The sequence below is a fragment of the Hippocampus comes genome, unplaced genomic scaffold, assembly GCF_001891065.2.
Source record: "Hippocampus comes isolate QL1 unplaced genomic scaffold, H_comes_QL1_v1.1 scaffold353, whole genome shotgun sequence".
Classification (NCBI taxonomy): Eukaryota; Metazoa; Chordata; class Actinopteri; order Syngnathiformes; family Syngnathidae; genus Hippocampus; species Hippocampus comes.
Genome location: NW_017804981.1, coordinates 260,772 through 274,396, shown reverse-complemented (window position 1 = coordinate 274,396; position 13,625 = coordinate 260,772). Strand labels below are relative to the sequence as shown.

The window sequence follows — 13,625 nt, the reverse complement described above, 5'->3', positions numbered from 1 at the left end:
TCCCGCAAATTTTTAACTACAATGACCATGGTCCAGTGAGTGACAGCTGGTGCCGGTGGAGAGCAAACCTCAACTGAATCAATCCAAGCATTCGGCGCCACCCAGTGGCCACAGTTGGAAAATTAGGCTACTTTTTGAGGTTTTCTCAGGACAAAGCAAAAAAAAAAAAAAAAACTTTCACACCCTCTAGTGAGGATATTTTCAAGTGTGTCAGCCTGCAGTTGTTGAATAACTTGATCTCTATGTTCTCAGGTGGTCCAACCTCACTGAGCTCGTAACTGTTGTCAGCCTGGAACCAGCATTTTCCTTTCATCGTCAAATCATAACCTCAAACCGTCCAAAATTCCAACGAGTGTCAGTTCTTCAACCCAATCTGCTGGGTCAAAAATAATTAACCCAACCTTGAGTGAAAGTAACCCATTCTGATCAAAATCCACATCTCCCCAGCAGGCAAGGAAAACAACCCAGCAACGTTTTTTTCATGTGCATTATTTATTTGAAGGAGCACGAGGAGACATCCAGACACTCGTCACGACGACGACGACACGAGGAATCTGTGCAAAATAGTGCATTTGGTTGGAGGACACACACAGACGCGACATGCAGGACGGCAACAACGCTCGCTTCCTGGGAACGTTTCCGTGTTTCAACGCAACCCGAGGGTGGCGAAGATTGTTGCAAACAAGGCGGAATCGCTGTGAGGTAGAAAAAAAAGGCGAGGAGGAGTAAGAGAGAGAGAGAGAGAGAGAGAGAACAAGAATAACGAGGAGAGGAAAATGAGGAAGAGGAGAACAAGGAGAAGCAGAGTGAGGAAATGAAAGAGGGAAAAGAAGAAAAGCGAGAGAAGAGAAGAATTTGAGAAGAGGGGGGTACCAGGAGGATGAAGAGGAATTGAGAGTGACAAGAAAGAGGACAAGGAGGAAGACAGGAAATAATGAGGACAAGGATGAAAAGTAGAAGGGGGAGAAGTCAAGAAAGTAGCGGAGAAGGAGAAGATTCCACCTTGGTGTGAGCCATCCAGAAGACAAACACGGCGAGAACAAACAACAACGGCGAGCCGGACACATGCTCGTCACGTAATGATGACATCACGCATGCTGGGATGACATCGCCGTGGGATGGGCTCGCGGCACGCTGAGCCAGTTAGCACAGCCACACGGGACGCTTCCCATGATGAGGACATCGCGTCCGATTTAAGGTGACCGGCGGAACGTTTTTTTTTTTTTTTCCCCAGAGACCAAACGACTTCCTGTGGGCCGGCTTAACAGTCGGTGCCCGTTTGGCACTTTGGGAGCATGCGAAGAGGGGCTAGGAGCCGCGAGTTACATCTACTGTCGTCAGTCTTTTCAGTTCTTGAGGTTTGCTGGAAGGAGAGAGAGGAAGGGCAAAGGTCCCGCGAGTCCGTCCGGAAGGGCCTCAGGTCCAAACCTCCATGGGCACCATGGCCTCCTTGGAGCCGATGGGAGGGAGGAGGTTCTGCTCGGCGAGGAACTGCAGAGGGAACTGCACCACGAAGCCGCGGATCTTCTTGAGCTCCTCTCGGGCTCGGGCCGGATCTTCCTGGTCCAGGCCCGGCTTGCTCAGGTAGCCCTCCAGCTCGAGGATATTGCGCACGTCGCTGGACGGGAGGCAGCGGAACACCTGGAACGGGACACAGCAACAACAACCGACTTGTCACCAGACACGCAAACTTTGCAATTGTTTAACAGCGAGTGCTACGCAGGCTCCCTCTAGTGCGTGGGGTGTCAAACATACGGCCCGCGGGCCGGAACCGGCCCCCAAGGAGATTCGATCCGGCCCGCGGGATCATTTAAAAGTGAAAAAAAAATGCATTAAAGACACAGAGTGAATATTTTAAATAAAATGCAATTCGTGGATTATCCGCTAGAGGGCACACTGTTTTGATCACAGTAGAAGACAACATTGTTTTGATCGGGGAAAAAAACAGCAGTCTCAGTCTGTCACCAAGATCGACCCAACGCAGCAAATGATATGAAAGTGCCAATCAATGCTTCTTAAGACCAAAACAAAGGATTGATTGAAAGCTACATACTCTGCATCCTGCTCAAGCAGCTTTCCATAGTTTCAAGAGTATTCAGTAGTATTTTAAGAAGTATATGAATACATCCAGGAATATTTTGGTCATATTGTCCGTGAACACTTGGGTCTACTATGCAACTGTTATTTCAACGGTGGTCTTTGGCCATTTAGGGTGGTACTTGAAGACTTATGCATTTTTTAGAGCCCCTCTTTTCGGTCGTTCCGTCAGTTGCAGTTAGATCTTTGAATGTTAGCTTCTCATGTTTTCTACCTTCTGGTAGATGGTCGCGTTGCGGGCGCATGTGGTCATCCAGACTTCCTTGTAGAACTGATCGCTGATGGGGTCCGACACGTCGATGCTGGCATCGGTGTGAGCGCCCAAAATCGTCCTGACAGACAGGAGGGATAAATATAATCACTAGACACATAGGAAGACCGTCCATTCATTTTCAATGGCGCTGTTATAATTAGGATCATGGGCGGGGAACGTATGGAAGGAGCTCCGCCCCCTTGACTGACAGAGTGGATCAGGAAGTAACAATCGCTGCGGCGTTGAGAGTCTGTCATACTTGAAGCACTCGACGCGAAGGTGCAGCGCGAAGCGTCCCGCCTGGTACTTCAGCCCGTCCATGACCGACGTCACCGTCTCCGAGTCCTCCACGATCACGGCCACTTCGCTGTCCCGCTTTCCCAGCATGCTGCGGTCGTTGATGTTGGCCGAGCCTGCGGGCCGCACGCCGGTTACTCGGGTCGGCCGGCGCCGACCGCGGGGGCGCGTTTTTTGCGGGTTTACCGATGATGACGGTGTTGTCGTCGGCGATGAGCATCTTGCTGTGCACGTAGATGAGCTCGGTGACCAGTTTCCCCTCTAGCTCAGCGTGCGTCCTCAGGCCGGCGATGGAGATGTAGTTGATCCACTGGTCGTCCACTGCGGGTCGCAATCATCAACACATCGGTGAGTGATATCGAGGTTTTAAATAAACAACAATGAAGTTCCTTTCAAAATAAAAAAAATAAATAAATTCCAGACAAAAGAGACAAATGAGAATGAAATACTCCATATCAAAAGGCCAATACATTCAGCCAAACGGCCGCTAGCGTGATGCTAATGTATAAAGCAAAACACCATAGACATGCTAATGGAAATTAGCATCAATGTCACGGTAATTGTAAACCTTCACGTTTTTATGAAAGAACATTTGGGAGAGCACTCCAAGTGAAAAATTAGTTGGAGTTAGTTATTAGTTAGAGTTTCAGCCCCGGAAATTTCTAAATAGACGCTCCGTGGTTAGTGGATCATCTTCCACATTTGCTTACATTTCGTAAATTAGCCCCTTGTTAATGACTTCCTGTCAGGTGACTTACTTTCTCTTTTGAGCTGGGAGATGATGGAGTGGTCGCCTCTGTTCATGGTCCTGCGTAGGAGACACATTGCTGCTTGAATGGAAGGACTGACAGAGAAGCGTCACTCTTTGCAAATTTGCACATGGTGGCTGGGCGCCCATGTTTACGCAAGCTTCACAGGAACGCATACATCAATGACACACTCAGTCAATGACGCAAACACACACACTCAGTCAGTCCCAAAATGTCACTCCGCCCCTGCCCCGCCCACCTGTAGTTAAAGTGCATGATGGCCTGGATGGCGCTTCCTCCCCCGGTGCGGATATCACCTTCAAAGCCTGGCAGCAGAGGCGTGACCACGTACACGCGGTACTTTTTACCTTCCCTGAGAGATGAAACGAAAATCGGCATTTTAACACACAATTACGATCTACATTAAATGTAGACTTAGAATACTACGATGCAGGGGCCATGACACAAAACAGGAAATTGACCATATATGGACATACACGTTGCATCCTGCAGGGGCGCAATTAAAAATAGAGTGCGCGAGTGTGTATGTATGTGTGTGTGTGTGTGTGTGTGTGTGCGCGTGTGAGCGTCACCTGTGCGCTTTGATGATTCGTTCAGCGATGGCGTCTCCGATCTTGTTGAAAACGTGTCTGTTGTCTGCACAGCTGATGAAGAACTGATTCTAGAAGGAAACACAAATACTACTGTATACTACTACGTAATACTATGTAAAATATTGCCTCTGGCAACAAAAGTGAGTCCACCCCGAAGTGAAAATGTCCATATTGAGAGCTTGATAAAAACCTGGTTAATTAGCCTTATTTGAAACTTTTCCAAAGTGGTGCCCTTAGATACACGCAGAATTTGTCATGCACACATATGAGCATAAACACACACACACACACACACACACACACACACACACACACACACACCTCGATGTAAATGAAATGCTGGCTCTTCTCGATGACCTGCACGTATGCGTTGTGGATGGACTCTTCGTGGTACTTGATGCCGGCCGACCAGTCAGACGCTGAGCGAAGGATCTGGACAGACAGGAAGTCAATCGGACACACATTTCATCAGGAACGGTTGACGTCAGAGACAGTTTCTGAAATGCGAATGATAAAATGGCCTCCAACCTGAACTTTGGTGTTGACGCACCCGGGGACTTGGTAACGCTGATGGCCAGCGGTGGTGTGCGACTTGGGCAGAAGGTAGGGGAAGGACAACAAACGATATTTCGGCTTCACAATCTGCCGAGAAAAAACATTGATCCATTTTAATCGATTGAATTGAGTTTACTGGTCAGGACAAATTTTCAAGCCGAGTGACCTTGGTGAAGTTCCATCGCTGGATGAAGTGTCTGGCCACGTCACGCGCCGCTTTGCCGTGAACCACCGACGAGATGTCGTGCCAGGGCATCCTGGGCGTCACGTGACGGTCGATGAAATCTGGAAGAGCAAAGATAACGGGATGGATGAATTGCGTTTTAGGCAAATATTAAATATCGTCCAATTATGAGTGCAATATTTGAGAGACTTCAAGCTAAAAACATCCACATAGCTTAGCCTTTCAGTCCGCTATCTTAATGCTAATGCTAATTAGCATCTACATGGAGGCACTTTTGAAGACAAATGGTTCGGCAACATGCAGACAGACAACTACATTTGGTCATATTCTTCATCCTCAGCGTAGAATGATTATAAGTGCCGTACTGATGAGTTAAGAGAGGAGCTGAGACGTTTACCATCAAAAGGTTTGTCCAGTTCGATCCAGTCCTTATGCACAAAGTTGCAGTAATCTTTGCCGTGCCAGAAGCGCGTGTTCCCGCACAAGTCATCTTCGCACGACTGCAGGTTCCGCTCCGCCTCGCTTTCTGAAACGTGAAACAGAGATCTTAGGAGGAGGTGTGTTTGAGTTTTTTGAATGAGTTTGGAGATTTTTGAAATGATTTTTTTGGGTGAGTGTGATTTCTTTTTTTTGGTACTTGTTAGAGAGGATTATTTGATCATCAGTTGAAAGTGTTTTTGGTAAGAGGTTTGTTGTGTGGGTCTGTACCTGTCGCGTCTGGGTCAAGTTCGTCATCGCTGTCGGCGTGGGCCAACCCGTGCTTTTGCAGGTGGCGCTTGATGCTCATTTTGGCCCTCCGCATTCTGCTCTGACCTTTGATCTTCGGTTGCACCACCGTGTCGTCTGCCGAAAAGGCGGCGTTCCCGTAGCTGCCGTCGCCCTTGCCGTTGGCTTGGGTGGCCACGTTGGCGGATGATGCCTCAACCTAAAACAGATACAATGTGATACAAATGGAATAACAATGTTGTAACATTGTAATAACATGTAAATAAACTAAATGTAATGTAACTATTTGTAATAATGATGTAAAAACAACACAGCAGCAATGCAAAGTGACCTGCTCCGTTTGCGAGAAAGTGACACTCCCCACGTCGGTGAGCCTGTGTTCTCGGTCGTCCCAGCGACCGTACGCCATGTCGATCCCGCCCACGAAGGCCACCGATTGGTCGATGACCACTATCTTCTCGTGATGAGCCCACAGGTACACGGCGGACGACACGTGGTCAGGGTGACGCATCACCTGCGCGACAACGACAAGTGTCACGCGACACCAACACGCACCACCCGCGCGTACGCACCCACCTTGATGTTGGGGTGAAGGTGGCGTAGCGTCAGCTTGCTGTATCCCGAGTTGATACCAAGCGCCAGCTCCACTTCCTTGTACAGCATGACGTAGATGTGTACGCCCTGCAGCTGTTAGCAAAGAGTCACAGGGAAGGTCACGATGCGGAATTCCCGCCCCCTTGGCGCCAAACGCCGCTTCCCGCCACACCCACCGCTTTACGCCGCAGCAGGTGGTCCAAACGCCAGCGGTTGCCCTCCACGATGGGCCGCTTCAGGAAGATCTCCGGACTTAACCTGACATAACACACACACACACACACACACACACACACACACACACACACACACACACACACACACAGTAACGTATGTGAGGACACAAAAAGGAAGTGACCACCGAGAGAACTATTGGAACTCACCACCAGTCGGTGATGAAGATTTCTTCTTTGGCCTCCTCGAGAGCATTGGCCACATCTTCCATGTATGTCTTCCCATTCACGTACCTGGACGCACACACACACACGCACGCACACGCACGCGTTGGCTTGACTGCGCCGTTTCATTTTCCTGATGGAAGCCGCAGCTCCTTGGGATGCTTTTCGCAATGGAGGTAGAATGGAAGTGAAGTGGATGAGCGGCGGTTGCCGTGGTTACCATTTGGCGGGGATGTTCTCCTCCTGCCTGGCGAAAGAGCCGAAGCGATGGTCGGTGAGGAAGGCGGCGCCGTGTTTGTGTACGAAGCCCTCGATGGCCTGCCCCCACCAGCGGGCGTGCCGGTAGCTGCTGCACTTCAGCACTAAGCACCTGGATGGACACGCACGCTCGGTTGCTACTTCAATTTCATGTACTAGTACCTTTTTTTTTTGTTTTTTTATTGTGGGTGAGGGTGTGGTGGTGTTGACCTGGACAGGCTGTCGACGCGCACGCCGTGCTGTGTGTCCGTGTCCTTCGAGTCCATCTTGACGCTAAATTCCTTGTCGAACAACATCACGAAGGAAATGGCGCCCGAGTCGGGTTTCATGTACAGCAGGAACGAGTCCTTCACCACCAGCCACCTAATCAAAGTCCGTTACAACCCAAGGCGCAAATTATGACGTTCAAAAAGTCCATTGCTGAAACGTTTCTCAAACCGCAACTGTCGATGCTAATTGTTACCGTGTCAATGGCGTTTTCTATTATATGTTAGCTTTAAGCTAGCGGGCCATTCACAAATTATGTCATTCAAAAAGTCCATCGCTTACAGGTCTCTAAAAACCGCAGCTGTCGATGCTAACTGTTACCGTGTCAATGGCGTTTTCTATTATATGTTAGCTTTAAGCTAGCGGGCCATTCTTAAGGAAACGTTTAGCTATTTTGATTATACAATATGAAATTTGTTTTTCTTATTATACTTCAAACCCTCTTTGAACCTGTAAAATGTACTTTAGTCAAGTAATAGAGTATTTGTATTTAGTTCCTTAGCGCTATTTGTGGTGTGGCATGCGTACTGACCGTTTGGACCAGCGGTAACACATTTTGGTGTGACCGCAGCAGTTGAGTCCCGGGATCCGATGGCCGCCAGAGCGCTTCAGAACCATGCCTTCTCTACGAGCACACACACACCGACGCAAAACACTTGAGCGTGCCGTAACCGTTAGTGAGAAGCGGCCAATCGAATCACTTACAAGCCTTTCGGACCCAGATCATGGATGAATGACAGCTGGCTGACGTCAATGAACTCCATCTGACAGCAACGGGAAGTCCAAGAATTCAACGTAAACAACAACAACAAATATAAAACAGCCCGAATTACTACTTGAGTGCAATTTCTACTTCCACGCAGGATACATCGACAATTTAAACACAACCTTGTACTTCTTCTCGACCAAGGTTCTACGAAAGCCAAAAGTTCTCGAGAAACAAAATTCTACTCCCACACAAACGTAATCAAACTTTTTGCGGTGTCAGCGGCTTACCATGGCATGGTAGTTGCGATATGTCGGCATCTTGAGGAGCTTGTTGAGGTAATCTTCCAGTTGTTTCTGGACAAAGAGCGGCACAGGAAAATCAACGTTAGCTAGTTGGTTAGCTGGTTGGTTCTACTATCTACTAGAAAGAATAAATAAACTGTGAGAATGTGGTGCTGCTCTGCGTGTGATAAAGTCACACGTGTTTGACAGTTTCCAATCATCATAACATCAATGCTAATTTCAGTTAGCCCGCCGATGGTGTTTCAAATGATATGTTAGCATTAAGCTAGCGGTAGGACAAATCAACAATGTTTAATGGCTTTTGTGTAATGTAGCAGTTTTTTTTTTTAAGTCAATTTCAACTGAGAGCAAGCCCGCAGGTAACAAACTTAACTGACGGACCTTGCGGCTGGACACTTGCTCCTCCCTAACCAGCTCGTCTCCTCCTCCTCTGGGCAGGGTGGGGATGTCCCTGGCCTCCCCTCCCGTCTGTCTCCTGATGTCTGGGCAGGGTGGGGATGTCCCTGGCCTCCCCTCCTGTCTGTCTCCTGATGGTGTGACTGCATACGGAAAAAAAAAACAGAGCGTGAAGTACTCACGGATTGTATTTCGTGCCATGTCATGTGGAAGTGTGTGTTGGTAACGACACACACAAAAAAAGTCATTGTGTCTTTGTATCCTTGATTCTTTAGGAAAGGAACATTCCTTGAATCTAAAACTATAATAAAATCACTATAACAATACATTTGTAAAAAGTACATTAGGAATATAGGAAAATAATAGCAATTGCAAAAAAAATAATACAAATACTGGGTCTTCCTACGCATTTTGATCTCGTAGGGGCAGTGCGATGCTATATATGGGGAAGAGTACACAAAACAGAAGTTGCGATTTAACTCTTAATCTAACTCGTTTTTCGCAGATTGGCAAGAATTTATGACTTTGAATATGTTATCTTACCTGTTTGTATGTGTTTCACAGCGTTTGTGCGTTATTTGAAGGGATATCACTCGAATTCGATGCTAATTTCCGCTGAGTGTTTGAATTGGATCCTCCATTGACTTTAGCATTAGCGCTAGCGATGTTTATGTTTTAAAAACGTAGCATGTTTTGTCTTCAAATATAACAATGTTTTTAATTATTTTGGTGTGTGTTTAGTTTTCACAGTAAACTCTAACTGGGGTGTCATTAAACATCTTAAAGGACGCCCAGACGACAGAATCACATATGCTCCACACTTGCAACAGGACGGTGCCTTTAGGGTACTTGTACAAAATCGAGAACTTGTAATTGCTCCGCGCCATTCTAAAATTCATCATTTTTCTTCGATTGTAACGTTTTAAAGACTGAGAAAATGTCGATTAATCGTCTACTAGCCCTTAGCACTAACCCCACCAAGGAGGAAATCAAAGCCAACCTGAAAACCAAAACAAAAACACGAATATTTAAAGTGGCTGCATACTTCATGAAGAGACAATTTATCAACGGTGTACATGCACCCTACGCATGCAGTGTTTTTAACAACAGATACAAGATTTGCGAGGAAAAACACCAGGACTTTAAGAACAGCATCTGTCGTATTCAAATGATTCGAGTGTAGTACAGTCGAAAGTAAACCTGTGGCTGAAACTTCAAACGGCAAGCCGGCCCTCGGTGTCCATGCACAACGGCAAACAAACACAAGGAACCTTTCGTCTGCCTCACCATGTGTATGTTTGTGTGCATGTGTGTGGCGTGTCAACAGCAGAGCGTATACAGGGTTGTCTGAACATGCCCGCAACGTACAGCTGGAATGGTGCAGACGGCCGTGGGGACAGAGAACCGGGTGTTTGTGAGCCTGTTCAGCACAACGTCAATGAGGAACCATTAAACGCACGCGTGCGCACACACACGCACACGCACGCGCACACACACACACACTGACCTGAGCCAGCAACGGTAAAGCCCATCCTCATCCTCACCTCCTGTGCTGCCCTGCCACTCGAGAATGCAAGCCCGTGTGGCTACACACGCGCACACACACACATACACACACACACGGAGACAGACAGACAGACACACGGCATGTGAGGCAGTCAAGCGGACCAGTGCGGCATGCGGAGGAGAGAAACCTGACTTGGCAAAGAGGAAGCGCCGTGTGTGTGTGTGTGTGTGTGTGTGTGTTGCAGACAGCAATGGTCGCCAACATTCACTTCCCGCAATGCTAAACTATTCCCCACCTAGGTGTCACGCAGTCGCACTCACACGAAAATCTCTCCCATGTCACACAACTATCATAAAATGGCTGCCCATGACAGGAAGACAACAGCAAAAAAATAAAAAACTAAAGTGTTGCAGAGGTGACGGGTCGATGCCGGGGCGTGTCCGTGCGTATTTGAGATAACCCGACACACGCGTCGTCCACAAAAAAGACACACAATTAGTTTCAGGTGATCACACACACACACACACACACACACACACACACACACACACGATCAAACAGGAAGAACCAGAAGAAGTGCGGCCTCGCGACTGACTCATTGTTGACATTCCACATGACTAGTAGACAGTCCCACAGCACTGTGAACTGCCACTGTGATTTTTTTTTTTGAAACCTCTTACACACATGTCAAGGAAACCACAAAGAGACCGGTGAGAATGCGTTCTCATCAATCGAGGCGAAAAACAGAGCGATCCGGTTTGATTTTGCCATTGGGCACAGCAGCTGACAAATATTGGATGACTGACTAATCGAGTTTAAACCACAAGATTGCCATTCACTGACATAACGTGAAAACTATTTCAGACGTCTCCCGACTATTGTCCGTAAAAAGACAATTGGAAGCTTTTTCAGTCTCACGCTGACACGGACATACACACACGCGCGCGCACAAAAGATAATGCGAGCATCACACAAAGCAAACTAGTCGCACAAGCGTGACATTGACGAAAAAATAAAAATGTCGAGAATTCAGCGGGCGAAGACAGCAAAACAATCTTCATCCTGCATTTTCGCCTCACACCTGGAGGCGTTCAAGGGCTCTCCGAAAAGCAGAATCAAGCGTGATGCGCTGTTTTGGCCGAGCATCATTTCGGTAAGTCGTAGCAAGAGTCACGACCGGAATTTCCCGCGAAACACGTTCAGTAAGCGGTTCATTGTTATCCACGAGTAGAAACTCTTCCACCGGCGAATTCAGCCTGCATCTTGTCCTTTGTCATGTGACCTAAAATTAGCGTATCTTTTTTTTTTTTGCCAGACGCATCTGGTTATTACTTTCTTCTGTAAGCTCTTACGCAACTTTGTTAACAACAACAACAAGATGGAAGAGCAACGGCAACGTAAATTGCTGCCATTAATGATTCAAAGGTTAATGCCGGCTGCTTTCTGTCCATTACATTAACAGCTGATGATGATGATTATTGATAAAAGGCTGCACTTCCCTCACACACACACACACACACGCACACACACACACACACACCTTGAGCACTGAGTGTACAGTACGTCGGCCACTTAAAATGCACACATACACACCCACAAAGTCGCACTAGTACTCACACACACACACACACACACACACAATCAAACCACACAGACACACCCGCGCGCACAACGTACCTGCACGTAACAAAAGTGGCACCGATCCCTTAAGTCTGACACTGAGTCAATGTTCATTGAGGAGGGCAAGCTGCAGTGGAAGAGCAGGTCTCTCTCTCTCTCTCTCTCTCTCTCTCTCTCTCTCTCTCTCTCTCTCTCTCTCATATACACACACAAGCACACACACACACACACACACACACACACACACACACACACACACACACACACACACACGCTTTCCTCACACTTCCTATGGGTAGCGTTTCAACACAAAACAAACCAAAAAGAGCGCTCATCGATGGCGTCATTTGGACGAAGGTGTCATTTTGAAAATGAAAATGCATCCTGGAAACAGCCCCCATGAAAAAACGGAGAAACGGCACCCCGCCGACTTTTTTCAGAACTTATTCATTCCGCGTCCACGCTCGTAACTTTGAACTCCGATTCAAGCAAATTAATGTGGCAGATGAGCAAGGCAACTGGGGGTTACTATGGCAACGCCTCTCGGCATTCCCTGCCGCCCGGTCTCCATGGCGATGGCATCTCGGTAACGTAGTTTTCAAAGTAATGCAATTTCTAAGTAACAAGGTTGTCACGTTTGGAACCCTAAGGCAGGTTTGAAAGCTTAATTTCAAACCTTAACCCTATCGGCACATCACAATTTTAAACCCTAAACTTGAAAACAGGATTCAAAACCAGAACTCAGTCTAACAACAACAACAACAACACCATCGGACTTCATCAGGGCGGAAAACTGGATGGTCAATCATCAGAACTGAACCCAATCGAGCCAACATTTTACCTCCTGAAGAAAGAGACTGAACGGAGAAACCCACAGAAACAAAAGCGGTTGTAGTAAAGGCCCCGGATAAAACATTTCAAATCAAAAAAGTAACAAGCTGGAGTCACCGCAAGTAAGGGTGAAGTTCATTGGATGATGTCAGTCCTAATACTTTTGCTCACTTGAAAAATGGGTGGCTTCTAAGAAAAAAAGGTGCGCTGTGACTTTGAATTGTTGAACACATCTCGATGTAAATATCACAAAATAAAAGCTAGACTTCTCAACTTTCGTCTCTGATTCATCTTTTAATCTGAAACCCAAACGTCTTCAAGTACACAACTGAAACAAAGGAACTGATTTAATTTAAGACCTTGACCTTCCAATACTTTTAGGTGGGGGGGGTTGTACGAAGACGCATGCTGGGATACGTCATCGACACGGGCATATAGCGGCTAACCTATACCGCACTCCGCATTCCAATACCGCTGCAAAATGGCCATGTCATCCCACCGCAGACGTGACGGGAAGAAAAATAAAAAAAAAATTAAAATGAAAAAAAGTGTCCATTTCCAGTCAAGAGGAGGAAGTGCGGTGGGAAAAAAAACGGAAGCTGGTCACGTGCTTGTCATTCAATCGAGGACCCCCCCCCCCCTCCGCAACGCCAACACCACACCGGAAGAGCAGGCTCCGAGGTGATGCTCGTGCACGTTGATTGATTGACGCACGCGCACAAAACAAAACTTTCGCAAAATCATACCCACGAGCGACGACCACACACACTTTCATACATATATTGAAACACCTGCACACCCACACAAGCGCGCGCGCGCTCGCGCGCGCACACACAGATCCCGGAAGCAGGAGCGCCAGCGTGTATCTTACCTCCTCCAGAGAAGAAGCAACTGCTTGAGTGAGGCACCGAGCGCGACCACGACGTGAAGACGACGCCTCACTCACGAGATTCGCCGCACCAGCACTTCCTGTCCCTTCAAAATAAAAGTAAAAGAGAGGACCCGCGTTCACATCATTGCCGACGTCGGGTTTATTTTGAAAGCACAACAAGTTATCCAGCCCGCGGTGATAAATTTCACTCATTGTAATGCCAAATAAAACACAGTATTGATCTGTAAATAAAGTCAGAATTTTTGGACACAAGCGTTTTATTTTGAAAACGCACAGTTGAGCGGGAGAAATGGTTTAATGAATGTACAGCACGTTATCTTTTTATAAACAGTATTGACAATTCAATTATAATGAATTAAACGATTATTGGATCTTG

At 47.2% G+C, this 13,625-nt stretch overlaps 1 protein-coding gene and 1 long non-coding RNA gene across 2 annotated transcripts; one reads left to right on the top strand and one right to left on the bottom strand.

Moving 5' to 3' along the window:
• Positions 1-1,218: 1,218 nt before the first annotated feature.
• Positions 1,219-8,478, bottom strand: LOC109529703 (phospholipase D1-like). Its single transcript, XM_019893118.1, has 22 exons — positions 8,385-8,478; positions 7,989-8,054; positions 7,698-7,756; positions 7,525-7,617; positions 6,936-7,088; positions 6,688-6,837; positions 6,453-6,536; positions 6,246-6,327; positions 6,052-6,162; positions 5,807-5,989; positions 5,458-5,674; positions 5,147-5,275; positions 4,732-4,850; positions 4,539-4,652; positions 4,332-4,442; positions 3,990-4,078; positions 3,656-3,769; positions 3,406-3,455; positions 2,834-2,968; positions 2,610-2,763; positions 2,312-2,429; positions 1,219-1,641 (listed from the first exon to the last, which is right to left on the bottom strand). The coding sequence occupies exons 2-22, from the start codon at positions 8,016-8,018 to the stop codon at positions 1,417-1,419; spliced, it is 2,520 nt and encodes an 839-aa protein (XP_019748677.1). The 5' UTR covers positions 8,019-8,054; positions 8,385-8,478; the 3' UTR covers positions 1,219-1,416.
• LOC109529784 (uncharacterized) lies at positions 3,464-12,411 on the top strand. Its single transcript, XR_002170890.1, has 2 exons — positions 3,464-3,616; positions 11,741-12,411. It is a non-coding gene; the product is annotated as an uncharacterized LOC109529784 (long non-coding RNA).
• The last annotated feature ends 1,214 nt before the right edge of the window (positions 12,412-13,625 follow it).